This window comes from Phaeodactylum tricornutum, chromosome 15 (assembly GCF_000150955.2).
Source record: "Phaeodactylum tricornutum CCAP 1055/1 chromosome 15, whole genome shotgun sequence".
NCBI classification, from domain to species: Eukaryota; Bacillariophyta; class Bacillariophyceae; order Surirellales; family Neidiaceae; genus Phaeodactylum; species Phaeodactylum tricornutum.
In genome coordinates this window covers 603730-631085 of record NC_011683.1, presented here as the reverse complement: position 1 = coordinate 631085, position 27356 = coordinate 603730, and the positions used below count along the sequence as shown (strand labels likewise).

The 27356-nt window shown below is 50.1% G+C and overlaps 13 protein-coding genes across 13 annotated transcripts; 7 read left to right on the top strand and 6 right to left on the bottom strand.

Annotated features, from left to right (window-relative positions):
* Positions 1–99: 99 nt before the first annotated feature.
* PHATRDRAFT_47987 (predicted protein) lies at positions 100–2634 on the top strand (the record flags this gene model as incomplete). Its single annotated transcript, XM_002182399.1, has 1 exon — positions 100–2634. One exon carries the CDS (start codon positions 100–102, stop codon positions 2632–2634), a length of 2535 nt encoding a protein of 844 aa, XP_002182435.1.
* Positions 2635–2782: 148 nt separating this feature from the next.
* Positions 2783–5006, bottom strand: PHATRDRAFT_47986 (predicted protein; the record flags this gene model as incomplete). The annotated part of the gene is made up of 2 exons (XM_002182228.1): positions 2865–5006; positions 2783–2821 (listed from the first exon to the last, which is right to left on the bottom strand). Exons 1-2 carry the CDS (start codon positions 4962–4964, stop codon positions 2783–2785), a joined length of 2139 nt encoding a protein of 712 aa, XP_002182264.1. The 5' UTR covers positions 4965–5006.
* Positions 5007–7204: 2198 nt separating this feature from the next.
* On the top strand, positions 7205–10094 carry PHATRDRAFT_47985 (predicted protein; the record flags this gene model as incomplete). Its single annotated transcript, XM_002182398.1, has 1 exon — positions 7205–10094. The coding sequence occupies one exon, from the start codon at positions 7205–7207 to the stop codon at positions 10001–10003; it is 2799 nt and encodes a 932-aa protein (XP_002182434.1). The 3' UTR covers positions 10004–10094.
* Positions 10095–10109: 15 nt separating this feature from the next.
* PHATRDRAFT_47984 (predicted protein) lies at positions 10110–12468 on the bottom strand (the record flags this gene model as incomplete). Its single annotated transcript, XM_002182227.1, has 1 exon — positions 10110–12468. Exon 1 carries the CDS (start codon positions 12414–12416, stop codon positions 10110–10112), a length of 2307 nt encoding a protein of 768 aa, XP_002182263.1. The 5' UTR covers positions 12417–12468.
* Positions 12469–13167: 699 nt separating this feature from the next.
* PHATRDRAFT_14467 (predicted protein) lies at positions 13168–13434 on the top strand (the record flags this gene model as incomplete). Its single annotated transcript, XM_002182397.1, has 1 exon — positions 13168–13434. A coding segment is annotated over one exon (267 nt), but the record flags the coding sequence as incomplete, so codon positions are not given.
* Positions 13435–13524: 90 nt separating this feature from the next.
* On the top strand, positions 13525–13827 carry PHATRDRAFT_14636 (predicted protein; the record flags this gene model as incomplete). The annotated part of the gene is made up of 1 exon (XM_002182396.1): positions 13525–13827. One exon carries the CDS (start codon positions 13525–13527, stop codon positions 13825–13827), a length of 303 nt encoding a protein of 100 aa, XP_002182432.1.
* A 1388-nt stretch (positions 13828–15215) lies between these two features.
* PHATRDRAFT_47982 (predicted protein) lies at positions 15216–16069 on the bottom strand (the record flags this gene model as incomplete). Its single annotated transcript, XM_002182226.1, has 1 exon — positions 15216–16069. The coding sequence occupies exon 1, from the start codon at positions 15975–15977 to the stop codon at positions 15216–15218; it is 762 nt and encodes a 253-aa protein (XP_002182262.1). The 5' UTR covers positions 15978–16069.
* Positions 16070–16539: 470 nt separating this feature from the next.
* Positions 16540–17172, top strand: PHATRDRAFT_14502 (predicted protein; the record flags this gene model as incomplete). The annotated part of the gene is made up of 2 exons (XM_002182395.1): positions 16540–16627; positions 16727–17172. Coding segments are annotated over 2 exons (534 nt in total), but the record flags the coding sequence as incomplete, so codon positions are not given.
* Positions 17173–17509: 337 nt separating this feature from the next.
* PCNA (proliferating cell nuclear antigen) lies at positions 17510–18532 on the bottom strand. Its single transcript, XM_002182225.1, has 2 exons — positions 18281–18532; positions 17510–18150 (listed from the first exon to the last, which is right to left on the bottom strand). Exons 1-2 carry the CDS (start codon positions 18493–18495, stop codon positions 17583–17585), a joined length of 783 nt encoding a protein of 260 aa, XP_002182261.1. The 5' UTR covers positions 18496–18532; the 3' UTR covers positions 17510–17582.
* An 877-nt stretch (positions 18533–19409) lies between these two features.
* PHATRDRAFT_38325 (predicted protein) lies at positions 19410–19905 on the top strand (the record flags this gene model as incomplete). Its single annotated transcript, XM_002182394.1, has 2 exons — positions 19410–19437; positions 19580–19905. 2 exons carry the CDS (start codon positions 19410–19412, stop codon positions 19903–19905), a joined length of 354 nt encoding a protein of 117 aa, XP_002182430.1.
* Positions 19906–20033: 128 nt separating this feature from the next.
* Mob1 (predicted protein) lies at positions 20034–20973 on the bottom strand (the record flags this gene model as incomplete). Its single annotated transcript, XM_002182224.1, has 2 exons — positions 20034–20684; positions 20887–20973. The coding sequence occupies 2 exons, from the start codon at positions 20971–20973 to the stop codon at positions 20127–20129; spliced, it is 645 nt and encodes a 214-aa protein (XP_002182260.1). The 3' UTR covers positions 20034–20126.
* Positions 20974–23527: 2554 nt separating this feature from the next.
* PHATRDRAFT_14472 (predicted protein) lies at positions 23528–23845 on the bottom strand (the record flags this gene model as incomplete). The annotated part of the gene is made up of 1 exon (XM_002182223.1): positions 23528–23845. A coding segment is annotated over one exon (318 nt), but the record flags the coding sequence as incomplete, so codon positions are not given.
* A 3211-nt stretch (positions 23846–27056) lies between these two features.
* PHATRDRAFT_14645 (predicted protein) lies at positions 27057–27347 on the top strand (the record flags this gene model as incomplete). The annotated part of the gene is made up of 1 exon (XM_002182393.1): positions 27057–27347. A coding segment is annotated over one exon (291 nt), but the record flags the coding sequence as incomplete, so codon positions are not given.
* Positions 27348–27356: the final 9 nt, after the last annotated feature.

The window sequence follows — 27356 nt, the reverse complement described above, 5'->3', positions numbered from 1 at the left end:
TGTAAGAGTAGTGAAATACTAGTAATATTAGTAGTAGTAGTAGTACTAGTAGTAGTGATGAGAGTAGAAGGTACAACCACAACAACAACAACCACAACAATGATTGCAACAACACCAACGACTAACTGTAGATCGAGGGGGTCTCACCCGTGTCGGGGGGGGGAAGAATACGAATCAAAAGGAACCAGGGTCCCTCCAGACAGGTTTCGTGTCGTTCCCCGTACTGGGTTGGCGCGAGCCGTTACGGTACACCCCCGAGGCGCGCGCCAAAGAAGGGTCGGCGTGCCCGCATCGGCGTCTGGCGTACCGTACACCGGGTTGACAGGAAATTTTGTCCTGTACTCTTTTCGTAGAGAGAGTCGGATAGGCGCTGCCCACGTATCGGTAGCATTGGCGCGCTCGAAATTCGAATCGTTCTTTGGTTTCTATTTCAGTTTTGCATTTGAATTTGCAAATTTGCAAAGCAAAGAATTCCTCGGACGTATGGTGTGGGGATTGACTGTGATGGTATCGGACTCGCCTGGAACCAACCTCTCGACGGTCGCATCGATCCCTCGGGTGGGTGGAGCCAGCACTACCCTCACAACAAACAACAACAACCCATTGCACACGTGCTCGCTCGCTCGCTCTACAGCGGATCCGTCGTCCAAGATCTGGCCGAAGAGTACGCCCAACAGAATGCCGTGTGACGAGAACCACAACAATGACGACGACGACGAGTCGGTCGATACCGTCGAACTCGCCCGTCGCATTCAAGGTCCCCTATCTACTACTAGCCCCGCCAACACTGCCACCAACACTGCCATTACCAACGTGATTGCTCGTCGACCCGATACGATTCACGCGACGACTCTGGAGGATATGGACGACCTTAGCAACGACGAAGACGACGACGATTCGGTCGCAACGGTCGAACTCGCCCGACGTATTCACAATCAACGCACCACGCACACGACTCGGGATCCCTCCACTTCTCACAATCGTCCACTTCACGAGAACAATTGGAATACCAACAATGACGATTCCAACAATGACAATACCAACGATGACCTGCATGACCCCGAGGACGATTCGGTCGATACGGCTAGTTTAGCGCGACGGATTCCGCAACGCCGTCATCGTGAGCCGGTTGCGCAGGAGGAATTCTATCTACCACCCGACGTTGGGGACGACGACAGCAGTACCAGCACCAGTACTACTACCAGTGGCAGTAACAGTAACGTTAGGAGCAACACAGATAACGCACGACAGATAAAGGACGAGGAAAAAGAGGAACCCTTGCACCTCCCCGTTCCCGCGAATCCAACCATACCCGTACTCAACCCGCCCCCACGACCGTCGTGCCGGTTCAACCTCCCACCGACGGCGAGGTCGTCGTCGTTGTCGCCCGAGATCGTCGCCCCACACCACACACCGGGCCCGGTCGCGTCCCGGGGAAAATTAATTACATCATCCCGGAAGTCGGACTTACAATTAACGCCCCCGCATCGAACCGACGACGAATTGGCGGAAGCGGTATTTTGGAACGGTGCTCGTTCCAACGCTCGGACCGATTCCGTGACCGACCACACTGCGCTGGTAGAGACGCCGTCCGTACCCAGCCCGCGGCCGTCGTCGGACGGCGTGCGGGACGGGCTTCGTCCTTCCCGACCAACTCCGGTCTTTGCTCCGATAGATCGGCACCAACCCTTGTCGATATCGACGACCACAACGCCGCGTGCACTGACGCACGACGATATTGAAACCTTTTCCGACGAAGACGCCGCCGCTTTTGGTTTTCCATCCACCGAAACACACGCGTCGTCCATGGACGTCCCTAGTCGAGAGAAACATATTCCTATGTCGTCGCGGCCATACTTGCTTCCGTCAAGTCGCGTTCAACTGCCATCAGCAGTCACCGTCACCACTAGAACCACGACGTTTGCGCCGTCATACTTGTCTACCGATGGACAAGAAGCGGAAACGGAACAAAATTACCCTCTTTCCGGAAAGCCTTCCACGGTTTCGTCAAATCCTTGGCAATCAGCTCCCGCCCCAAGAAGGCGTCTACGCAACGCGGCTGTGAGCGATACAAGTCAAGTGCGGGCGGCGGTCAAACGCAAGCGAACGGCATCAACACCGGGTCAGCCTTTCACAATGTCGACGTTTCAGGAGCACGACTCTCGGGGCAGCAACGGAGGTAAGCCTCCACAACAACGACACGGAAACCCGAGGACAAATACTATACCGGAGGGAGATTGGTTATCGCAGTGGAACTCCGCTCGTGCATCCGGTACGGCACCGCGCAACGATCTCGCTGGTGGATCTGGTGTCGGAGCCGGTAGTTATGAAATGGTGCCGCAGTACTCTCGCAACGAGGAAAATCTTAACCTGTCTAGGCAAGAACAAGGTCGTGCCGGCTTTTCAAAGAGATCGGCCCGTGGTGGCAGAAAACGAGGAGCAAAAGGAAGGAGTGGATGGGCCAAGAAGGGCAGGAGCGGCGGAGACTATGCGAGAGGAAGTGTACGTGGCCGACGCGGACGGGATGCCGCCCTTTCCACTTCTAGCAGTATCAACTGGAATCCCAATCCGGTACAGGCAGCCCGAGACGATCAGACATTGCAGCATGTCGGAGGGGCAGAAATTTCCTTCTAAGATTAGTATGCTGGAAGGACGGAATGATGAGCGATTGTACCAATAGTATTGAAAACACCGTTCAGAACTTTGCGCAAACGAGCGCGGTTCCTGTTCGACTGTAAACAGCTGTTTTAACATTATCTTTCCTCCAACTCTTTTAATCGTCTCATCCTATCGGGGTGAGTGGAAGCTTGCCAACCTCCAACTACGGTATCCTTTATCGTCGACGGGCTGATGATTGCACGTACCAGCCCCATCCTTTCAAGGTCTTGTAATCTTTCGTACGCTGATGAAGCACGCTCTGGTTCGCCGGCTTTTACCAATGCGCGAATAACATAAAAATACCACTTTGTATTGAGGCGGCTGGTGCTGGTCTCGTGAGCTTTGGTCATGCGTTGAAAGAGATTTTCGGCACGAAGGCACTCTGCGCGTTGAAGACAAGACTCGATCACCATCACATAAAGTTTGTAAAGACCTTCTCCTTCGATATGGACAGAAGAGGGAACGTTCAACAAGATGGTTTCGGCACGTTCCAGCGCCTCCTCTGTATTGAACGTCAAAAGGCACTGCACAATAGTTGCATAACTCGACCAGTCCGGACTAATGCCCATCTCACCGGATTCTAATTGATCGAAAACACGTAGCATTTCAGTTCGCGCTTCGGGGACTCCGGAGCTCGCCCATGCGTGCAAAACGTAGTTCACTGCTCTGCTATCTGGCTGCACTGCTCGATTTCCGTTTTTTGCTTGTTCGCGCATGAAAGTGACAATGTTTTCGGCCTTCCTTGGTGCCTCTGGACTTTTTACTCGAGACCACGCCATTAAAATTACAGTAAATGTACTCTTATTGAGTGGAATACCGTAGTCAGCCATGCGATGCAGCAAACGGTCAGCGCGAGAAGTTTCTCCCTGTTTCAGGCAAGCCATTATAGCTGAATTGAAATGCTTGACAGCGACCTTGATGTTGGGGATGGATCCCTTGAGCAGGACGTCGAGGAATCGTTCTGCGCGAGTAACTGCGGAAGCCATATTTGACTTTGAATAAGCCGACAATAATAGAAAGCATGTGGCGTCATTCGGTTGTATCGACGTGTTTCCGTTCTCATATCCTCGCATCATTTGCTCGAACAAAGCCTCAGCTTTGGACAATTCCCCTGCGTTTGCGTACGCTTTAATCAACACGTTGTATGAGAGCGTGGTCGGTGGATACCCCTCCTTCGTCATTCGCAGTAAAATCTTTTTGATTTGTTCGGGGGCTTCGGGAAGGTCGCTTGAGGCCCAGCCTTCGAGCAAATGATTCCATGAAATGCCAGAGGGCTGTATCCCCTGTTTCTCCATCCGCTCAAGGACAGCGTTGGCTTCCAGCGGTGCATACTTTTGTCCATTGTGCGACCAGTAGCGCAACAAATTGTTCCAAGTTACTAAATTAGGAGCAAGGCCTAATGTCTCCATGCGCTTCATCACCTTTTCAATCTCGCTTGGTGCCTCAGTTGATAGGCTTCGAGACCAATACTTAATCAACAATGTGTAAGAAACTACGTCAGGCTCTATTCCGTACCCTTTCATTCGCCCGAGGAGATCTTCCATTCGTTCCGGTGCTTCTGGGAGTCCACAGGATGACCACGCGCCCAGTACCTGATTCCAGATCACCCTATTTGGTCGCATACTGTGGCTCTTTGAGGCGGATTCGTCAATCATGAGCTGAAGGATGGATTCCGCAACAGCTGGTGCTTTCACTGGGTTCTCTTGGCGGGCTGCAACATCCAAAATCATGCTTAAAGTGGACTGTGTGTAGTGGAAAGATGGAGTACGACGGGTAACTTCCTCCAGTAACCGTGCCATCTCTGCCGGGCTCAATACATATCTTCTTTCATTAGCATAGATTCGCCATTGCTTGATGATTTTGTTGAAAGCTTTTCCATCCGACAACCAAGGCTGAGAATCTACAGCGTTCTCTTTTAGCGCCCGTTCTAAAAGAAGAATGCTCCTGCGAGTGTCCGTCACTGGAGTAGCAGCCGTGCTGTACTTTGAAGGAGGCGATGTGTCATATATCAATCGTCGAGCATCAGTCCACATTTCCTTCGTAAAAGAACCAAGTGGAGCTTCCAGCAGACGTTGATACTTCTCCCGGGAGGAAAATTTTTGAGGAAATCTATTACTTGCGCGTGGAGGCACGTCCGCCTTCGCTGAGGAAAATTTCCTGAATGACTCGGATTTGCTATTGGAGAAGTTGGAAACCGAGAATGCAGTAGCGAGATGTTGTTGGCGACGAGCCGCTTGCGTCAGCAACTTTGCAATCACTCTGCGGTACGGAACGGCTGTGGACTGCATGATAGCAACCGGCTTCATGTTCGTAAAGTAAGAAAAGATTTTGAAGCGAAAGTGTTTCGATTCTATGGCTAAAAGTGAGACAATACTGATGAGACGCTTGGCTGCGGCATCAGCAAAGCCTGGCAGACGGCCATCGCGACTCTACTGGTAGTAATTTGGAATGACAGTTTCAATATCGACTGTAGAGAGACATCGCTTTAGACATTTTGAACCAATCCATTTCCAGAGATTGTTAGAGCTGAATACTACCTGAGCAGTGGGCGTCACCATAGGATAATCATTTGGCTATAACTTTTCTTGAAAGGCACAAATGGCTCTGCTGTCTTACGGTAGGAAAGGAATTGATTCGAGCTTTGTAGTTAGTTTTTTTTTAATTCTGACTCCTAACTAGGAGAGATTGAGTTGTCATAGTCCAAAAAAATTTGGCCTAGCTCGTGACTCGCCAAATCGATTTACAGTTAGAGGAAATTCACTAATCGTAAAACACAAAATTCACCATGGCGGACTTGGATGAAGATTTCACCGCTTCATCAGATGACGAATCTAAAAAAATTGTGCAGTCACAAGAAAAACGTACAATGGAAGATAGTGGGCCGGAATCCAAATTGTCCCATCGAAGTCTTCCATGAAGTCCAAACGGAAGCAGGCTCGGTTGCCAACAACCGTGGTGGCGCTAACACCAATGTAAAGACAAGTTAAATCGCTTTTCCGGGGCTCACACTATGACCAAAACGTTTCGTTACGCATTATTACAGCCGCCGTCAGGCTTCAAAAGGACTATATTTCCCAAAAATGTGTCGTCTGCTTGGTCTTTCACCCAAGAACTACACCAACATTGTATCTCAATACCTCACAGACGGCTCTATTTATCCAAGTGGTGCAGGAGGTGGCGGGAGGGGTGGAAATATGGACCGAAAAGAGACTCGAATCCCTCGTACGAAAAATGTTACCATTGCCCTCCGTGAATTTGTTATTACGGAGCGGAAGAAGCGGAAACGGGTGACTGCTCGGCAAATATTGAATATCCTGGCTAGAAAAGGTATCCTACACATACCAGTTGATCTGAGAACAGGATTTTACGAGAAAACTGAATTCCGGGCGGCATTACGGAATGTGCAACGATTTGTACAAAGCCAGGGCTACCGGAGGGGTCGTCGGAACAACATAGCCCCAGATCCGTCACTGATCATAAAACGCCACGATTACCTAAGCATTCTTTGATAATGAAGCATTGCCAAAAGAGGAAAGGCTCCGCAATGTTTACATGGATGAGAGTTGCATGGTAAAGTGTTCACAGTCAACTGCTGTGAAATAGATTGATCGAAGCTTGACGGGTTGGAAGCAGCTCATCCATGCCAGCGCAATACCTCCGCAATATCATATACAGAGCATACACCAAGCATTGGATTATTTTCTAATAAAATCCGTTTCGCACTCAATCAAAAGTACTTACAGTTAGAAATTTTCAGTTTCGCCCGAAATAGCGATTTTTCATGTCGTAGAGGCCGAAATAGCGTCTCTTATTTCTTCACCCTATGGTGACGTCAATGAAAAAGGTCAAACAATCTCATCGTCAACGCGACCAGCAGCGAGATCCAACACGGCAAAAAATACAACACTGCTTCTTTTTCCTTTGGTGACTGTAATTCCAAGGGATCCTTGTAATATTTATTGACTACGTTTGATGAAATTTCTTGGCTAGCAAATTACCTGGACATTCTCCATTGCAATACCGAAAGGGTGATGTAGTGACTGCTAGAATGCTTGGAATACAAAAAGTGAACCATTTACCACTGGTTCTTTCCTATTATAAAAGGGTTAAAAAGCAAACACTTTAGCAAAGAAGCGTAAAGTGTACGAAACGTATTTTAGACACGTATAAAGAATTGTTTCTAAGAATTTTGGTTTGGTACTGACTGTTTACAGGTATTGCGCGCATAAAGAATAGTACTTACAGAAAAATAAGTCGCGGATTTGTCCGGATAGGGGAATGCGGCCGTGACGGGGCCGGAAAAAATATTTCTTCAAACTTTTTAGAGTTAGTGTACCTGGTACCGAGACCGATGGGAAAGGCCAACGCCGGTCTCGTGTCCGTGTTTTTCTGTAGAATTTATTTTTACGAGTTAGTGCAATTCCACGTGAGTCCATGCCTCAGGGACAACAAAACTCTGTATATACAGTTAGTTAGTTCCAGATCTCAAGAACTACAGGATGTTCGCTGAGCAAATAGGCTCTGACCGAGTATAGCAACACTGGAAATGGACGCTCGCTTTTTTGTTTGTTTCGTCATACTGTCCAGCCCGCTCACTGTCGCCACGGCATTGTCGACCTCAATTGTGGATAATGTTTCCAATGCATCTCTTCGGCGTTGCAACCGTGCCAAAGGCAGTCGACTTTTTCTCTCTTCGGATTATGATGAAAATTTTAGTTCGGGGCACGGTGGGACCAATCGACGAGAGTTTCTCACTTGGGGGCCAGCGGCGACTACGGCCTTGTCGGTCTTCGACTTTGGTAGCCCTCGCAACGCTTTCGCTGCAAATTTGTTCGATTCGCCTTATTTGCCCAAAGCAAACGAAAAAGATGTAGAGCGAATACCGTATTCCTCGGCCCGTAAGTATAAGACAGTGACTCTAGCGAATGGCCTCCGTGCATTGCTTGTTAACGACAAACGCGCATTTCGCTCATCAGCAGCTCTAAGCATTGCTGGGGCGGGACAGTTTGCCGATCCCCAAGATTTGCCTGGACTGGCGCACTTGATGGAGCACATGATCTTGAGCTTCAAATCAAGGTCAAGCTTTGGGAAATCCAAGGACTTTGAGGATTGGCTGGCTGACGTGGAAGGTGCGTCCAACGCATTTACTGCATATGATACCGTCTGCTTTCATTTTTCTTGTCCAGACGTGGCATTGTCGGAAGCGTTAGATCGGTTCTCGGGATTGTTTTTGGAATCGAATGTGGTCCAGGTCTGTCGAACAGAAAAGACTGTTCGACGTGAGATTCGGCGCGTGGATTCAGAACTTGATTTTGAGGATCCAAATATCCAAGCTCTTTATCTCGCGAAAGACTTCGTCAATCCTGAGAATCCGTACTCACGATTCTCAGCGGGAAATTTGAATACGCTAGAGCGGACGCCAAAAGAGCTGGGGGTTGATGTTGGTGAAAGACTAATTGAGTTTTTCAGGAGTCGATATCGTCCTGAGCAAGCCGTCCTCGTTGTTGTCAGCCCCCAGGATTTCTTTACAACTGGAAGATGGATTGCACCGTTTAGTAGCATACTTTCTCGTTGGAGAGTAACTGACGTCACAACGTCAAGGAAAAACATCTATCCTGGGGGTTTCCTGTTAGGCAATAGGCTAAAGCATATGGTCCTCTATTGCAAAGGCGAGTCCCAGACCGAGAAGATATCATTTGAGTGGACCCTTGGTCTCGATTATGCTGACATTGGATCAGCAAGCAAACCTTTTGTGACTGCCACGCAAATAGGATTCATTTTATCACAAATAATTAGTCGCAGAGGGCCAGGTTCTCTATATCAGTATCTCCTACGTCGAGGCTGGGTCCCAAGCGGTAACACAGGCGTACCTCGGATCACAATACCACTCGAAGTCTCAAGATTCCAAATTATCAAGATCGAAGTGCTACTCACGACGGAAGGCTACTTAAATCGATCGAGTGTTGTCGCCGCCGTATATGATTGCATTGATTTAATCAAGAAAGGACAAACGTTTAAGCTGCCTCGAGAGCTCATAAGCCAGTATGTGAATGTGGCCAAACTTTTTGGCTACACACTGGCACCGAGACCACCCGATGCCATAGAATTAGCGATAGATGCGCAGATATTTGGCGTTGGTGGTCCCAACAATGTTGGCTCCGGAAAGTGGTACCGCTTCATAGCTATCGACGAACGGGGCGCTACCGCTTTGCTCCAGAGAACCATATCCATAGCTCTTGCAACAATGAGCGATCCTTCCAACGCACTGATTATCGCAAGCGCTGGAAATAACGCTTTAAAACAAGAGGGAATGCGATTACCCCTCGATGGAAAGCCTTCAACACCTTCGTCCAAGTGGCTATCTGAACCTGTCACAGGTGGTCTTTTTTTCTTCGACGACATGCTACGTAGAAGGGCTGGGGTAGAGACTTTGATTCTATCAAAGCTGGTCTTTGATGAGGAACTTGTTCGACCAGTTTTCAACCCACTGATTCCCATAGCGCTTCGACCGCCAAGGAATGTAATAGAACCAGAAGGCTTTTCCAACACCAACGAGCGTCTGACTTTTGAAACGGATCAAGACGTATCGTTGTCGAAGGATGGGAATTGGAAAATTTTGGGTGCCGAACCCGGACAGGTTGGCCTTCCGCTTCCTCGCTGTCCGCCTGAAACAACCTGTCGATGCGCTTTCACTCTCCAGTTACTGTCACCTCGTCCAGCGAGAGCAAATGTACGACAGGCGGCCTTCGCCGAACTTTGGAAACTTTCTTTAGAGTTGGCGATTACGGATTTGGCCGAGCTCGGAGCGCCGGGGAGCCTGGCATACGATATCAGTTTTAACAAGTTCGGTCTCCGCTTGACATTTCTAGGTATCAGTCAAAATATTTCGTCCTACGCGCGGAGGATTTGTCGTCGTTTGGTAAAACACCACTTCACTCTTCTGACTGGCCCGGAGATGCTGCCGCCGTCTCTAACAGCGATGGCAGTTTCGACTGCAAGTCGTGTACCGAATCTTTCGCAACAGAGACGAAGTCCTATCGTCAGCAATTTGCGTCGTGCGACGTCTTATGATGCTGCAACCGAAGGCATTGCTTTCCTGCGATCTTGTTCGGGCGCTGTTTGCTTTGCGGAGGGGGATCTTCTTCAGTCCGAAGTGGTAGCTTTGCTTAGTGATCTTAATGATATTTTCTCCGAAAGCATCGGCTCTGGTTCGCGTTCTTCCGCTGCAATACCTACAATCAATGACCTTGTCTACAAACCGGTATGGAAGCCTCGCTTTGCTTCTTCATGTGCCGTCCCGGGAGTGGCGTTAGTGTCAGACGCGTGCGGCCGGTTACCGAGATAGCACTCTGGCATTTGATCTAGTTTTTCAGCGTTTGGATGCTCATAATATGTATCGAGTGTACAAAACATGTGAAAACAAGCCAGATCTGCTCCGTGCTTCTTTTATTTTATTTCTTCCTGACAGCACGAAAATTCGAGATAGCATTCCGTGCTCCGTTTGCCGCGATCCCTGCTTCGCGGCACTCGCCAATCGTCATCGGTGTTCCGTATCCGCACAACACGGCAAGCGCTTGCCTCTGACTCTCCCCGTCAATGTATCGTCGCAGTGGAGCTGTAGCCACTCGAGCACTCCTTGATGCATCCGCACCTGCGGCAATAGGAATTGGCGCTTTAGCTTTGCGGAGGAGATCGTTGATAGCGTAAGCATACAATTGTAAGGAAGAATCGACTAAGCGATGGCCTCGAGTCCGTTGAAAGTGTCCGTTACTAGCGCCGAACGTATGAGACACGTCATTGTTCAAAGCACGGGCAGCGAGCCTCTGTTCTCGTTTTTGTGCAGCTTGATTTACATCTCGATGCTGGTTGTTCCATAATTGCAGATTTCTTTCAGACACTAGGAGAATGGCACGGGCTTTGTTTGCAAACGATTTCGAATTTGCATCCGTTGAATCGGTCATGAGAGCTGTGGCTGCTTCGTATGACAAGTGGACGGGCGAAGAGATTACTGTGCGTTCAATGCCCGCGTCTCGAAGCCTGCCTGTTCGCTCGTCAATGTACGCCCAAAGAGTAACGCATCGATGACTTTCTTTACGGCTTGAAAGCGAGAGCGCTTGCAATACTACCGGAGGTAGAAGATGCAGAGGCCCCAGAGGGAGATCGTATCGACTGGTTCCTCGGCGCCTTGCGGCGTCTCTAAGCTTTAATAAATGGTCTTCAGGATCTGGGATACTATCAAGCGAGGTTGCAGCATAAATGTCGGACATGTCTGTAATGTGAATCAAGACTTCCCATTTCGAAACTGCAAGATCAACCGCACGTCCCGTACTTGCTCGGGGACGGACGCCTATAGCATCATCGCAAAACGATGTTTTTTTGGCATCGATTGCAATGGCGGGTAAGTGTGTCAAGTCAACCCTCTTTTCACCCGACCCCAGATTCTTCCTTGCCCACTTAGAATACCAAGCTGACGCGTCCAAGACTTCCTTCGGCCAGGGTTCAATTCGATCAAATGATTCCATGCCCGACCACCAGCCAACTTGAATGAGGGCTTTTTTCGCACCCTGCGGTGACAAAGACTGGTTCATTCCGTTCAATACTTCACGGACATCGAGTTCCAAATCGCGTTCGTCGCTGGTTTCTTTCGAAAACAGTTCTCCCATGGCTAGACATTCGAGTCGCTGCAGGATACGTTCGTCCGCCGCTGTTGAAGACTTTCCCGCTCTTACAGAAGAAACTGTGCCATCGTTATCGGCCGCACGTTGAACGAATTTTCGTGCTTCTGTCCCTGCTCGAACACTCTGGTCTACTACTAGCCAGCCACCGTTGAGTACTGAGATGGACAGCAAAGATCCTTGATCGAATGCTGAAGTTACGTAGCCACACGGCCATCGTTTAAAACGACCACCGGCTGCGGCATCGTGCGCGAGAAGATACGACGCCACAGCGCGTTGTTGGATGCCGGCCTTTTCGGGCATCCCACGGAATAGATAGGCCTTCGCAACTGAGGAATCTACAAGTCGCGACAGACCACTGCCCGCTTTGATCAGTTTTCGCAAGAGCACATCAACAACTCTTGCTTGCTCTGCATCAGGATAAAGCTGTACCAATCTAGTGACATCTCGTTTACTCAGACCGTTGGTCGATGATCGTGCTCGGCCTACACGCGTACGGTAGAGACGATCGAAAGCTCCTTCCGCGTTGTCTTTGCTGAAAATTTGTGCTTGAGATACAACTTCGTCCCAATCTGGTAACGGCGGCAAATTCGCATCCGCATCATGGTCCACCGGTTTATCCCAAATAGTTGTAACTTGACCCAAATCAACCACCATTTGTTCCAGCTTGGTTCCTAGAAACACGACGACTTTGGGCTCGACGGACGAAGACAGAAACTGTACGATTTGTCCCAAAACGGAGGTTCCGTCCACGAACACTTCCGCTAGAAGTGGCAGATCCCCGGGACGGATTTCCAATAATCGTCGATCGTAGCCGTAGGATCGGAGGAGATTGGACAGCTCGTCATCATTCGAAACGTAGTCGTTCTGCCGTAGACGTAAAGCACTTCTTTTTAGCTGCACAAAGTTGACCTTAGGAATCATCGTTTTATATGCATGTGACCTAGTCGTGCCGCGGAAAGCGCTGCAAGTATACGAATCGGAAAGCGATGACAGCATCCAGATCCAAAGCAAGCAGGCATTCGCCGATGCATTTCCAAAAGTCATCGAAGAACGTTCCTCACATCTCCGACCTCGCTTCATTTCTATATACCAAGTGTTCGAGGAATGAGTTGTTGCACTATAGAGAAAATTGACAAGATCTTGCGCCTTGTTCGTTGATAAAGTCGAAAGGGTTTTCTATCTGATCCATCAGGGTCCTCGGCGTGGCAGCATTTCTCATGGTTGGATGTCGAGCGTCCGAAACGGAGTCAAATTTCTTTGTTTTGCCGTGGAAGTTTTGATAGGTAGTATGTGGCCTTTCGTGTCTATTCTACATAGACTTTCGATTGGCGAATCCTATGTCGTAGACACAGCACTGTCTCACTGTAAAATAAGTGAGAGCTAGTTTCTTGACCGACTCTCGGTCGAGCAAAGCCGCGCCGTGACGTCCAATTGCGGCTCACAGTCAGTGTTCCATCTGGACGCTGGACCCGTATGTGGTGAGATTAAGATCTTTTTTTGGAAACGAAACCATCCACCAGCGCTTCTCACTGTCAAAACCGAACATCGGAGACATCGGGTATTGTCGATATCCTAACCAATATTTACGTTTAGCAAAAGTTTATTCGAAACCGCGGCAGCTTTGTCTCCATATCCCACCATGTTTTCGTCGGTTCGTGTAGCCACTGTTGCCTTGACTAGGTCAAGAGTAGCGGCGCGCCGCTGGTTCAGTGAAGGAGGTGGCGGGGCAGCCAAAGAATCCAAACACGCCGTCAAAGAAACCATTCGGAAAGAAACCCAAACAGTGCCGAAAGAAGAGTCGAAGGGCTGGTGGAACTCGGCAGAAGTCTGGGGTGGTCTCGGAGCACTCGCTGGTTGGGGCATGTCTGGAGCCGCTATTTACGACGCCACCATTCAAGGTCCGGAGGTGATCAGTCTCACCATGACCCCCGTATTGATTGTTTACAGTTCACTTTTTGCACGATGGGCATGGGTCGTCAAGCCGCAAAATCTGCTTTTGTGCGCGTGTCACGTAACCAATGTAGGCGCGCAGCTGAATCAGCTCCGCCGGGCCTTGCAGTACAAGATTGAAAACGGTCAAGAAGAACAAGTCAAGGAACTCGGCCAGAAAGCAGCAATCGGTGGCGCCATCATGGGAGGCTGTATTGTGGCTGGACCTACTATCCGTTCCGCTCTTTCCAACATGAATATGGGCGTCGTTTCCAAGGTAGCGGCGGCGGATGCCGGTCCTTTCACCGTGCACTTTTGGGCGCCCATGTCGAAATGGATGATTTCTGGGGCTTCCTTTATGGATCTGCACCGCCCGACGGATAAGATTAGTCTTCCGCAATACACAGCCCTGACTTTGACGGGATTTTTCTTTTCGCGATACGCCCTGCTGGTAACCCCGATCAATTATACGCTTTGCAGTGTCAACATTGCTCTGTTTGGAAGTTCCGCATGGCATTTGGGACGAAAAGTCAACGCCGATTTTATCGAGAAGAAAGCTTAATTAGTGATACACCTTTGTACTGTTGTAAATGCAGTGAATGAAGTTTGCGTGAGTGGCTTGAGGGCTGCAATCGGCAAAGAACTGTTTGGGGTTGCAAGCAAAGTATGTATGCATAGATCCGTCATCGTAGAGTGAAAGAAACCACCTAGATTGACTCTTCAAGGCCTCCGTACTGCAATAGCCCGAAAATATAGTCCCAACATGAACACAAAAGTAGCCACTACCTTTTAATATAAGATATCACGCTACTACCGCCGGCACGAAGGTGGATGCAAAGTAGGTCTACATACGCTCACAAAAAGACTCTCGATTTTCGAGGCGACGAGTTCCCCGTCTTCTACAAACGTGAGCAAGATCATGCTTGAAATAAAGAATCATGCAATACATTACGTATTCTATGAGCTTCCAGCTGTGTCGATTGATTGTAAAACGAAGTAGTGGGTACCTCACGCGTTATCCCGCACCTGTTTGTAAATTAACGGACAGCATCCACCGAATTTCGTTTCCGCCAACGGTGCCTTGCACTTTAGCTCCTCGAATAAAAAAAACATCGTCTCAACAAGAGTCTTGATTTACAAAACCGTGCACCATTCGCATTCGCCCTGTGTGATCGAATTGAATTCCATGCAGTTGGCACAGCGCCAGGATGTCGCTTTGTTCGGAAGATCGTACGGCTGCGGCAAACAACGCAAGTGAACGACAAACGAGTCAGTCTTAGTCACCATGAAAAAACCCGCCTCTCCGTGACGGAAACGGCTCATAGACGGTACAAGGCATGAATCGTACATACCGTGTGGCATTTGCTACAGTAGAATCTGGAATGTCCGGCAGGAATCGGTGGCTCATTCCCTTGTCCCCCCTGCCCCGCCGGTACAGCCGTCGCAACTATATCGGGTTCGGCATCGTACTTTTTCATGTCATCTTTTTCAGTCATGGTGGATCAATACTTTCGATCAAGTGTAAAAAGTAGTCACTGTCGTTTCGGTCCAATCGTGTTCGGTAATCGGAAACTGTCGAGGCATCGCATCGCATCGTTTGTCACGTCTTCCAGGTTCCGTGAAAAAATTCTCTGCCCGAATATACCCAGAGCAGTACCCGGAGGGAATTCGGAATGTCTGGTTTGGCCTATAAATGACCACGGACTTTTTCTCCGATTGGGGATCTGTCAAATCATGATAGGGATGGACTACCTACGCTGCGCTGTCCCGCGAGAACAGTCCACGGCTCCACGACGGAAATGCATGTATGATATCTACACTACTCGGGCTATTCTGAAAAACAATGAAGACTGCTATGCTGGTCCCTGGGAAAGCATAAGTATCGCAAGCAACTCCCAAAAACTTCAGCACAGGCCAAATTGCTCATTCAAACCCAAGAGTTGATCAAAATCAGCCGTCTATACGACTCGCCATGGCCAATGCGGTGTATTTCAGACCCCCGCTTTCCGCGACAAATTTGGCTTTGCGCTCTTCTCGTGACCGTTTGGCCTGCTGAAGTTCAATCTCTCTTTTAGCGAAATGTGTAGCCTTTTGAGCCCTGGCCTGTAGAAAGTTCGGCTGGTCCTCTTCGTCATCGTCGTCGTCAATATTGGCGGCGGTTCGTCGCTGTCGTTCCCATTCCACGAGTACCGACATGTTATGCACAAACAAATTACGCTCATCGTCTTTGATAGGCATATCTCCGGAGACTTGTAATAAAACAAAATTGAGTAGCGTTTTTGGTGACTGCTTCTTATCCGGTGGTGCCTTTGCGAGGAGGGAGATTTGGCCGGTACTGGGGTCCGTCGATACTCGATCGATCCTTCGGAGCGCGATGTTCAGTTTGTACCCCACGCTTTGTCCAGAAGGGGGTGGCAATGGATCCACATAAATTTCCGGCGAACCTTCGTCATTGTCTCGTATTAGCAATTTGGCAGCAACCATTCCCTTTTCTCCAGAGTTGGCCCCACCGGAACCCCCGCCACCGAAGAGGTTCCCTAGCGAAAAGCTTTTCGGTTGCTGTTCACTGCCTTTCGTGTTCCAGGAAATTCTCTGGCCAACATCGTTGACGTGGATGACGGCTTGTCGGCCGGTCTTGTCTTCTTCCTTTTCCAAACAAGGGCATATTCGTCCGAACCAAGTCAACGAAAAGATAGGACCGCCAATGCTCATTCTTTGGCAAAGCTATATCGTTGTGGCCACGCTCTGTGTTGATAGGCCACAATGGGGTTTGTCGAAAGAACTACTTTTGCTTTTCGCTCGTGTATCCCGAGGGTAAAGTGGATGGTTGTTTGTTTTTGGCTCCGGTTGCTTTCCGCTCTCACTGCCGTCTAAAAAGTGTCCAGGGTTTGGCGATTCCTAGAGTGTTTGTGAGAGGATGACGAAATCCTGTCCAATGTCCTGTGATAGGTCTGAAAGACACATTCTGAATATGAATTTGCAATATCGCTTCTACTTTACTACCTATTACATTCCATATTTCTATACGTAGCGGTAGGATACGGTAGTTGCCGGGTCGCTGGAGAACCTCGGTCTCGAATCGCCCCACACTCCAGCGCGGTTGGACCATGGCGGTAGACTCTCGTCGTCTTAGTGTTTCCAGGTTTTTAGCGTTCCTTTTCGCATCTCAATCAGCATGGAATCGAACAATGGCCCTGCCTGGGCCAACGCGGCTCCACAACAATCCGTAACGACGGTAGAAGACCATGAAAAGGAACTATTCCGGCCATATTCCACGCTGGACGAAACGGTCATGGAGACGATTATGCGGGATGTCCGCGCCGTGGGAGTTAAGCTCAAGGTCGTCATGATGCCGCTAGATCGTTCGGCAACATCCATTGCCTATGCTGCTGTATCACAGTCACTGGACGACGCACAGCCAACGGAAGCTTGCGAAGAATTGTCGGAGAATGATCGCAAAGTCATTCAACAACTCAAGGATTGGGATCTCTGGGGGCCACTCGTGTTGTGCTTATCGCTGGCCGTCATTTTGTCGTTTCGAGCTCCTACAGACCAAGCCGCCCTGGTTTTTGCGGCTGTCTTTTGCGCTGTTTGGGTGGGTGGGACTGTTGTCACCGTAAACGCTCAGCTACTGGGAGGCACCATTTCCTTCTTTCAGTCCCTTTGCGTACTCGGTTACTGTGTCTTTCCCTTGACTTTGGCCGCGATTGCGATTGGTTGTATGAAACTAATTATCAATACTTGGATGTGGATCGATTTCATTCTCGTCGCGGTGGGATTTGTGTGGGCAACCCGATCGAGCTCCGTGTTTATCAGTCTCTACGTCAGACGAGATCGAAGGTTTCTGGCACTGTATCCCGTTTTTTTCTTTTACACATTTCTGGGATGGTTGATTCTGCTATTCTAGACCTATAGGTAGTAATCAAATGGAGACGACTTTCTATCTTTTCATCCTGCATGCATCTTGTACCTTTGTGCTGGCTAGCGCTGCGTAAATAACAAAGTACACACAGTACAGTCCGCGGTCCAAACGGTGAATGTCCGTTCTCGTTGCTACGAAGGTCTACTGACAATGATATCCGGATGAAATCGTTGGATGGTCGATATGACGCACGGCAGTAGGATTCGAGCGATAGTCCGAAGTGGTCATTGGCTCGTAAAGGTGTTCTTCTACTAGGTAAATTACCTCGACAAACGCAAACATTTGGTGTATCCTACCCTTTCCGTTCTTGTACCATTCGTATAAATAAAATGGTATCCGGTGACGATTGTACCCCCGACCGCATGACGTCGCGGTCCCGCGCAAAAATCGACCGTTTAATCGGCGTCTTCTTCAATCTTGGGTGCCAAAAAGAACTTGATGTGTCCGGTTTCACTAATGGGATACTCGATCATGACGGGGATGTCCGGTGCCATGGAGATAATGACGTGTCCACTCAACGGAGTCGCCTTGGTAAAAAAGTTGAGGTAGCGCAGGGCAAAGGTGAGTTCGACCGGTTCCTGCATTTCGATAACGACCCGGTCGTCTTCTTTTTCCGCGGCAGCGTTGGAACGAATGAGCACGTTGCCGGTGCCAATGTTTCCCGTGACGGAGAAGCGCACGCCTTCCTTGGTACAGGAAATCTGGCACGTGTCGCCGAGTACTTGCAAATCCCGGACGATGCGTTGGAACTCCGTACTGGGCATTTGTATGGTGCAGTTGTAGGGTGTTTCGGGAATAGCGAGCTGTTCGCTGTCAATCTCCATGAGCTTGAGCTCGAAGTCAGCAATCGTCTCGGTCTTGGTGCTTTCGAACATCATGGTGAGCGCGTCGCCGTTGTCTTCGGCCTTCATGACGACCACATCGTCCGGATTCATCATTTTGAAGATTTTGCTCATGTTGGCACTGTCCGAGTAGTAATGGAGAGTCGAAAAAGTGTGGGAGCGAGACGGGATCGCAGAATGGGAGGAAAGGTGTGAGCACAAATACCGAGACGACCCCACGAAGCGTGCTCGCTGGCGGACCCCAGACTTACGAATTGAATCCGAGCGAGAGATTGCGATCACAGCGGTAGTGATCAAAGGCTGCTGCGGATAGCGTCACGTCGACGAGCGACACGTGCGCCGAGTCCATACATTGAATGGCAATTTCTTCTTCCGTACATTCAATGTTGGCGTCGGTGACGAGATCCTTAATGGACTCGATGATCTGTTTGAAGATTTTGCCTTCGACCAAGCGTGCTTCAAACATGGCTAGATTAATTGGTAGTAGAGATGTAGAGACAAAAAAAGACCAAAAGAGGTACAAATCAATAAGACTACCGCTATCCTTCTACCGTCGTCGTCGTCGTGGGTGCCAAAAAGTCGATCGGGAGAATGACAATTACCCGGGATAGCGAGAGGGCCTGGAGCGGTTGTGGGATGGGAGAGACGTCGCTTGGCCGGGGACGGGAGGCGCGAAGAAAGGTGGGCGTGCGAGGCGGCAATCCTACGAAATCCCGTAGAATTCCACTACTTTGACGATGGGCGCGGGCCTTGGTGCGGAGCGCGGGGAAATGGCAAAAGGCGCGCCGCGTGTTCCAATTGATAAAGGGGTAGGGTACATTGGGACGGAGGAACTATGAAAAGCGGCGGTTGGACTTGTCTCGCGGTACCCAAACGAACGCAACTACCGGTATCTACCTACCTACCAACCTTTTCGGAACGGACGATGGGATTCGTCGCACAAAACCCTCAATTTCTGATCTGGACTCCTACTGACAGTGAACGCCTCTCCCAAAACGATACCAAGATCTGGGCACTTTTGTCAGACACAATTCCCGGCACTGACTGTGAAATGAACCGTATGGTTGGACTGGTTTCCAATCAATCCTCGTTTGTAAATCGCTTCACTTCCTCTCTCGCATTTTCTGGAAACAATCTTCCGCTGGTAAGTTGACCAACCGGTGGCATAAATGTGGGAAAGGCTTACTCGAGTTCACCCTGCAGACTTGCATACCAAAACCAACGAGCAACGACCGTGCCATTCACTTTCCGTGTTGGTTTGCGCAACAGCGTATGGCGAGCCAGTACATTCGCTGGCTCGCTGGTGGATCAAATCAATAGAGACTGGCACAATCCTAACGAGAAATTCTCTGGATCGCTTACTTTCTACAGTACCGAACCATGGCGACCAACGTGAAGTATCTATGTGGTACGTTATGGAAAAGTGGGGGAAGCTAGGAAACACGTTTGGTGTCCTCCTTGATGGTCACTGGTTTTCTGTGTCATCTTGCTTGCCGATAAACTGACATTTTCTTTTGTGTTGATCACGTTCGGTACGGGCAACTCGTCAGTGCACGTGTTTTGTCAAACCAAACCCGGCACAGCCGACGCCTTCCGGGAAGCCTCCCTACGGAACGCTCGTCAGAGTGCACAGGAGCCCGGAGTGGCCCGCTTTGACGTTCTCCAGGATCGGGAGGACCCCAACGCCTTTTGTTTGGTGGAGGTCTACCGGACACCCGAAGCGCCCGCCGCGCACAAGGAAACGGCGCACTACCTGGAATGGCGTGATACCGTGGCCGACTTTATGGCGGAACCGCGAAAGGCGCGTAAATTCGATGGCCTGTTTCCGGCAACCGGGGAAGGATGGGACTACGCCGCGGACGCGACGCTGGAGTAAAAAGGCCGTACGCAACCAACGAATTTCTTCGGCGCGCAGCTCCTACTTGGAAACCACCGGATTGTCCATCGATCGTGTGACTACGGGCCTATGGAACCGGAAGCTTGTGTACCTCTCTACTACTTTGTATGCCTTGTACGCAATTGTTTAAATTGGTTAAGGAAAATGCAATTTATCCGTGGTTGTTGACGTGACAGTGCCACAATTGTTACAGTAATCCGTCAAGCAGTTATTCCTTGTTTGGCGGAGTAGTATTGCTTGCGGATGGGCTTTACAAGCACCTCCAAGGGCTCGATCTCGCGTTCCGGCAAGAGTCCAAATTCGGTACAGAAGAACATGAAGTGTTTGAAACAAGAATTCAGATGCGGTGCCATTTCCAGTGCTTCCAGTGTACCAAAGAAGGAAGAGTAGATAATTCCGTAGACCCGGAAAAGTCGGCGGAAGATTTGTCCGCACAGTGAGGCAAACTGTGGTGTTTGGAAAACCGTTAGCGCTTTCTCTTCGTCATCGTCATCGGGAAACTTGGTGGCGTTGTTCATTTGATCCGCAATCCAGCTCAAGACCTTGTCTATGTATATCGGTGCGGACACGGAAACCGCTTCGGCTCCGCCGTCCGCCCACCGGTATTCGACTCCGGAAGGAAAACCTTCGCCCGGACGAAAGCTCTTGAGGTATGGGTCCGTCGACATGACGGCCCAAATGGTGCTTACGTCGTTATAAAAGTCAATGGCGTGCACAGCGACCCACGCTGCGCAAGATTCGCCGGCAGGTAAGGATACCTGTCGAGCAAGCAGAAAATCAACACACGTGTAAGAGCGAGTCCACAAAAACTAGAAAGGGCAGACGCACGGAGACTTTTTGACCGGAAATTCGTACGCTACAATCCAAGCAATTCTAAAGCAAACTCCTTCGTGACGACTCGTCCACAGTCATTTGCGGTAAGAGGGTTGCGGTCGAAACGAAAAGTATCATCTAACGTACCGCTTCGTTTATGCTCCCACCTGCTCCCAGAGTTCGTTTAGTGTAGGAATGTAGACGTTCCCGGAGTGTACCACTCCGGTGTACCATGGGCTGGAAGGTTCCAGTATGTGCCGGCGCCATGGGGAAGAGCGGTGTTGCCTGACAGTGAATAGGGATGTAACAGTCGGCACAGAGAGCCGGTGTTGTTTTATGGCGGTCCTGTGCGTGGAGGAGCAGGCTATTTTGTTGGTGCACACGCCCAGGTCATTTGTGGGCTGTGCCCCCCTTACTGGTAGAACTCGGGGAACCGGTGTATAGGTATTTTTCTCTTCGGCTCCTCCATGACTTCTCTGTAGGTAAAAAGTAACGACGGATACTGGAATATAAATGGTTGGTTCCAACATGTCTCATACGGTACTGGACTGTGCTCTCAAACAGTCGTGTCGCGCAACACCGTGTTTTCGTACCAGGTATTTGGAAAAGTAACGAAAGACTGGGAGTCGTGCCGCGGCACGTCCTATGTCTCGGCGACATTGTCAACGAGAAGCCGGTCCCGTTGTCGCACGTACGTGATCATCCCCGATCCAAAAGCCTACGGACTGACCTGACCTGACCTACAGTTAGTGTGCCTTGTGGTTTATCGTCTACCCAGCGACGAATCACGGTCAATTGGCTTCCATAAAAGTTGTCCTCTGTATACTGTAGGTGATGAAGAAGTAGAAAATACTTGTTGATGGAGCGTACGTATTGCTGTTTCCTTATTATTGGAGAGAATATGTTTTACTGGACGGCCTGAGTCTGCCATCTACCGTACCTAATTTTGGCTATACTTCATTTCGATTTGCTACAACCTTAAGAATCGTCGGCCATCAATAGGAAATAATATTCACTTGGAGGTTCAGATCCTTGTCTATGCAGAATTGAAGGATAGCTTCCCGGTGTAAACCGACACAGAGAAAACCGCCTGATCGCCCTCTGTACATTCGAGCTGCTCTCATTGAAGTCGTGCCCAAAGCAAAAATAGCGCTTTTCAACAGATCTTACGTAGCTGCTCTTGCAACGCATGCATTCGCGTTTCGAGGCGGGCCGCTTCAATCGGAGGTCTCTCGTCCTCCACGAGCAAACCGTACGGCCTAATAGGCTGGTACGGATCGGCCGAGGGTTGTCGAGATCTTTGGATCGCCACCATATCGGCCAACTCCCCGACCGAAACCATTTCTTGTTCGTAAGCAATACGGTTATCAGCGGATTCAGGTTGATCCACAATCGATCGAGCCCTCAATACCAGCGGTTCCGAACCATCCAGCGGAGTGGTTTTCACAGCGGGTCCGGTTTCCTGAATGAAGTGGTGCTGCGGTAACTGCGTTTCGGATTGGTCGATTTGATGGCGGTGCTTCTGGTGCTGACTGTGTTGTTTCCATTGGCCCTCGATTGGGGTGCGATGAGGATCGCTTGTGCGGCCTACAGTGTCGGATGCTGGCGGGTCCCAACGTGTTTCCCCCGTCTGTGAAAAATAGTACTTACGACCACTGCTGGCGTCGATCGCCATGGACCAGTCCAAAGGGAGACTTTCACTCGCCATCGAGATATAGCAAACTTTCAGTTATGTATCGAATAGTACATTTGGATCAGGCAAAGCACTTCGAGTTGTGAACACTTTGTTGTGCCGGTCGACGAGGTTGTTGTGCGCTATCGTGGAACGACCGTTTTCGACATTTTGGTGCCGATCGATCCCTAACCTTTTTGCGCTACTTTTCGAAAGTCTCTCTCTAGCTCCAGAGTTCTCTACTAGTGTACGCGGTAATCTATGCATTGACCAACAGGATCTAAATTGGTTTGTATTATCCATACCATGCAGCTGTAGTGGAAAAGCTCGCCATCACTAGTTCCATCGTGTTTCATAAAAAACTATCGTTTGATGTTTTCAATTTTACAGTTCGTTCTTACTTTCGTCGCGAACTTGTTCGGCCTTTGCTTCCTTCTCGATCACTTCAGAGTCCGCATCCGGGTGGAAGTCAAAGTCTTTTGCGACGTGCCCTTCCTTGTCTTTCAACAGCTCGTCGGCTCCGCTCTTTAGCAGCAAGTCAACCAACGCTGTATGATTGCCTAAGGCCTCCCGAATAATCGTCCCGGTGCCAGCATCGTCGGCAGATTCCTCCTCCGCAGAGTCCTTCACAAACTGTGCATATCTCTCCCAAAGGGTTTCCACCTGATTTTTCCCGTTGTAAGCAAACATGAGAGCAGTGTGGCCGTCTTTGTTTTGCTCGTTTAGATTGGCCTTGGCCGTGATCAGCTCCTGGACTACGTCAAGGTGCCCTCTTGCTGCAGCTGCCATGACCGCGGAAGTCTGATCTTGATCTTTGGCGTTAATGTCGGCGTTAGCAGCAATTAAAAGTTTAACAATCGCGGGATGGCCTTCGGAAGAAGCAGCAATCAGAGGCGTGATACCTTCCTCGCTGGCGGAGTCAATGTAGCTTTTGTCACTATTCTTCTCCAAGAGAAGCTTGACGACATCCGCAAATCCTCTGTGACTCGCCTGCAGCAGTGTCGAAACTTTTTTCTCGTCCACATGGCTAAGGTCGGCGCCTTTCTCAATCAATAACTTGGCAAAATCTTCGTTTTCGACCATGATGGCGTCGAACAGCAAATTGTGGGATGTGCCTTCATCATCTACGTAAGGAGTGTTTGGGTCCGCGCCGCCTCTCACAAGGGCGCTGGCTACTTCTCCGTGGTTTCCTTTGATAGCCATAAGTAAAGAAGTACGGTTCTCTTCATCCTGAATGCCGATATTGGCCCCCGCCTCCACGAGGGCTTCGACAGTGGCCAAGTGACCTCCTTGCGCCGCAACGTGCAATGCCGTCACGCCATCTACGTGAGGCTCATCTTCCTGGGCTGTACCTTCTTCGATCATCTTTTTCAGTTTGACTAGATAATCCGGCTCAGCCTTGGCAATTGCGTTGATATCTGCCCCGAGTTCCATCAAGTGCTGCACGCATTCCGTGTGGCCTCCGGAGGCCGCAAACATGATAGCGGAACCCCCCGAGTAGGACAAGACATCAATATGAGTCTTGATCTCCTCGGCCGAAAGCTTCTTGGTTAAAGCATCCATCACTACCTTTTGACCTTCCAGAGATCCCTGCGAAGCGACCGCCATGAGAGGTGACACACCATCGTCGTCCAAAAAGTCGTAGGCGGCACCCTTCTCGATCAGATAGCGCATAGCGTCGACGGCGCCGCCGGTAGCGGCTTCCAGCAAGGCGGTTCCGCCGTTGCTGTGACGGAAATTCAAGTCCGCGTTACCCTTCTCGATCAACACCTGCATGGCCTTGACGTGGTCGGATGCGGCCGCATACATCAACGGCGTGACGCCATTTTCGTGCACGGCGGCAACGTCCGCACCAGCCTCAATCAAGTACTCGATCGCGTCGGCGTGTCCGTGAGCAGCAGCGATAATTAAGGCGTTAAATCCGGTATTGGACATGATGTCCAAGTACTTGGGGTCGTTGACGTGTGTGGCTAGCAGTTTCAATACTTCCACACTGCCTTTCTCGGCGGCGTTGAGCAGCGCCGTCAAACCGTCCTTGTCCGTGGCGGTAGCGTCGGCACCGTTTTCCAAGAGAAACTTGACAGCATCCACGTGCCCTCCGACACTGGCCGTCATGAGAGCCGTAATACCGTCTGACCGACTGTTGGACGCATCGGCATGTTTTTGCAGCAAAATCTTCATCACATCCGTTTTGCCTTCACTGGCCGCCAACCACAAGGCTGAGACTTCCGATCCGGCTGTCGCGTCAACTTCTGCTCCGTTCTCCAACAAAAACTGCACTATTTTGGTGTGTCCCATAATGGAGGCTTCCATAAGCGCCGAAATTCCGTCCTTATCCTGGGCGTTGACGTCGACGCCTTCCTTAATTAGAAGTTTGACGATATCCAAGTGTCCCGCGGAAGCGGCTGGAATGAGAGCCGTCAAATCGTCCCAATCTCTCGAATTCACGTCGATCCCTTCCTTGAGCAAGGCCTGAAAAGCTTTTTTGTCTCCATCGCTGGCGGCTCCGACTAGTCGCGCTCCGGGCGAGCTCATCGTCTTGATATCGGATGGCGACGCGAATTGGAGTTGGAGTGGGACAAAGGGAATATCGGGAGCATCGCAGGGTGCCGTCATAGCCTTCTTGGTACCCTTTTCCCGGATGAGACAGGTCTTGCCGTCTCCTTCCGAAAGAACGTAGCCAGTATCGGCGTCACCTAGAATATTCCAATTTTTGGCGCCGCAGTGACTGCACTTGGCTAGTTTGGCGTCCTGGATTTTGGCCACGTCGGCATCTTTGCATGACTTTTTGGTGAGACAGGTTCCGTCGTCGGCTTCGTCAATCGTTCCGTCCAACGCTCGTTTGTGAATTTGGTATTGTCCTACAAACAGGGGTTAATACGTAAACACAAACACACACGCGTACACGGGGAGTATCCAAGGACAAGGTAAAGACAAATGAGCGAGTTAGTGAGTTTGTAAGCAACTGTCAATACGTAGGAAGGCCAACGTTGCGGAGCACCCCATCCGAGAACATGACGTCGTTGGTGGACACATTTACGGATACGTACCGGGAGATCCCACGACGTAAAAGAGCGTATCAATGGAGCATCGTTTAAATTCTTCACCCGCAAGGCATAAGGAATCGGTCGGATCCTGGACGAAAAAGGGCGGAGGTGCCGTCGCTTCCTTTTCGGCATAGGATGGGGACACGAGCGCACAAAGCAAGGTGGCTAGAGTCCAACGCATACTGCAAACGGTCTGTTTCGCAAAGCAACACAAAAAAAGAGCAGTGGTGAGATCATGGACCGAGTCCAAGGTCGTCTGATGTGTGCAGTCCAGTGCAGTCCAATTCTCATTCTCGGTGTGCGACCCCCGAGTGCCTCGCTTGTGTAGTCGTTCACAGTCAATCGCAAGTGCGGGGACTCGAGACGTACATTCTGAACGGGAAAGGCGCTTGTGGATCTTTGTGGGATGTCCAACCGCAACAATCGACGGGATTGATGGGGCAACAAGAGGAATCAACTCGATGGGATTGCTGAAGGTGCAGGATGTTTTGTTACCAACCAGACCGTGTCTTTGTGTGGAGTGCATTTACTGTTTCAGTTAATCCTTGGATCTCTGGGCTTTTTTGCTGACCTGCGATGGCAATCGCCGTTTGTATTGGCTCTTCTTGTGTTGCGTGCATTTGTTTGGTGTCTTGTGACAATATACGACACCCAACGGTCCAATTGTTGCCGGTCGTGTCGGAGTGTGAGCATTCCATGTGGAACCAAAGAACCCTCGACGCGTGAAGGTTTCTGCGGGACCGTGTGTGCCTGTCTGTCTGTCTGTCCACCAACGGTTACTGCCTCAGATGTCAGATGTCATTCCGTCTGTCTGTTAGTCGTAACAATGGCGCCCTATTTTCGTGTCTGACGATAGGTCTTCTCTTCGTTTTTCAAAGTGAATGGAGGGACACCAGTAGACACTCTCGCACCCATCGTTTTCTTCCGTCCGGGTTGTGACAGTTGTGTTCTTTTTTCGACGCATCGATCGAACTTGTGAAATCGTTCCAACAGTATATTTGTTTACTGACTGACTGCGAACCCATTTGGCCGAGACGAAGAAAACAATCGTTGCGGTGCTTTACTGCTCACTCATTGCCCTCCTGTTCAGTATTCCTCTCCCAATCGCGCTCTGTTGGAGGCAGGCAAGGTAATCTTTGGTACAAAGATGTTTGGTTCGACGCGTAGTCGATTGCTGATGCTACTGGTCTCGCAATGCCTGTGTCGAGGGTCGGCTTGGTCTTTGGTCGATCGACTCACGGGAAGGTACGTTTGGTGTTGACACGCCACAGACGTGAGATTATAGAATGATACTTATTAGTCGACGCAACCACACGTTTGGCCATTCCCTGCTCACAATGTAAGTTCTTCCGTTTACGCGTTGCAGAGCCACACCGCGATCGTTGCGAAGATTCGCCACCCGCCGTCACGCCACTCCAGATGACAATCGTCGTACCAGCGGTACACGAACCTCCGCAACTACGCCGTACTCGACCAAACAGGATCAACGGTCCATGATGGACTTTATCCAACAGCCCATGGAGACCACCGTCGGCGACGCGCGGGAAGGTTCGGCACATCTCGACCCGGAAGACTTGGAGTTCGTCACCACTATCGTCCAAGCCGCCGACGGCCGTAAGGCCGACGACATCGTCGTCCTCCACGTCGGGAATGTTAGTACCTTGACTTCCTTTCTCGTTCTCCTTTCGGGAAATTCCCGGCCGCAAAATCAGGCCATTGCCGCCGCCATTGTCAAGGACGTGCAGGAACGGTACGCCCTAACGCCCGGTGGCAGCGGCGTTCCCGAAGGCAGTGCCGAATCCGGTTGGATGCTTCTGGATTACGGCAATGTCATGGTACACGTCATGACGCCCAAATCGAGATTATACTACAATGTGGAAGGACAATGGAAGGAAAAG

Coding starts and splice junctions, on each gene's coding strand:
- PCNA (XM_002182225.1), bottom strand. CDS start 18,495: ATGTTTGAAGCACGCTTGGTCGAAGGCAAAATCTTCAAACAGATCATC. Junction 18,151..18,280: donor CTCTCGCTCGGATTCAATTC/GTAAGTCTGGGG, acceptor CTACTCGGACAG/TGCCAACATGAGCAAAATCT.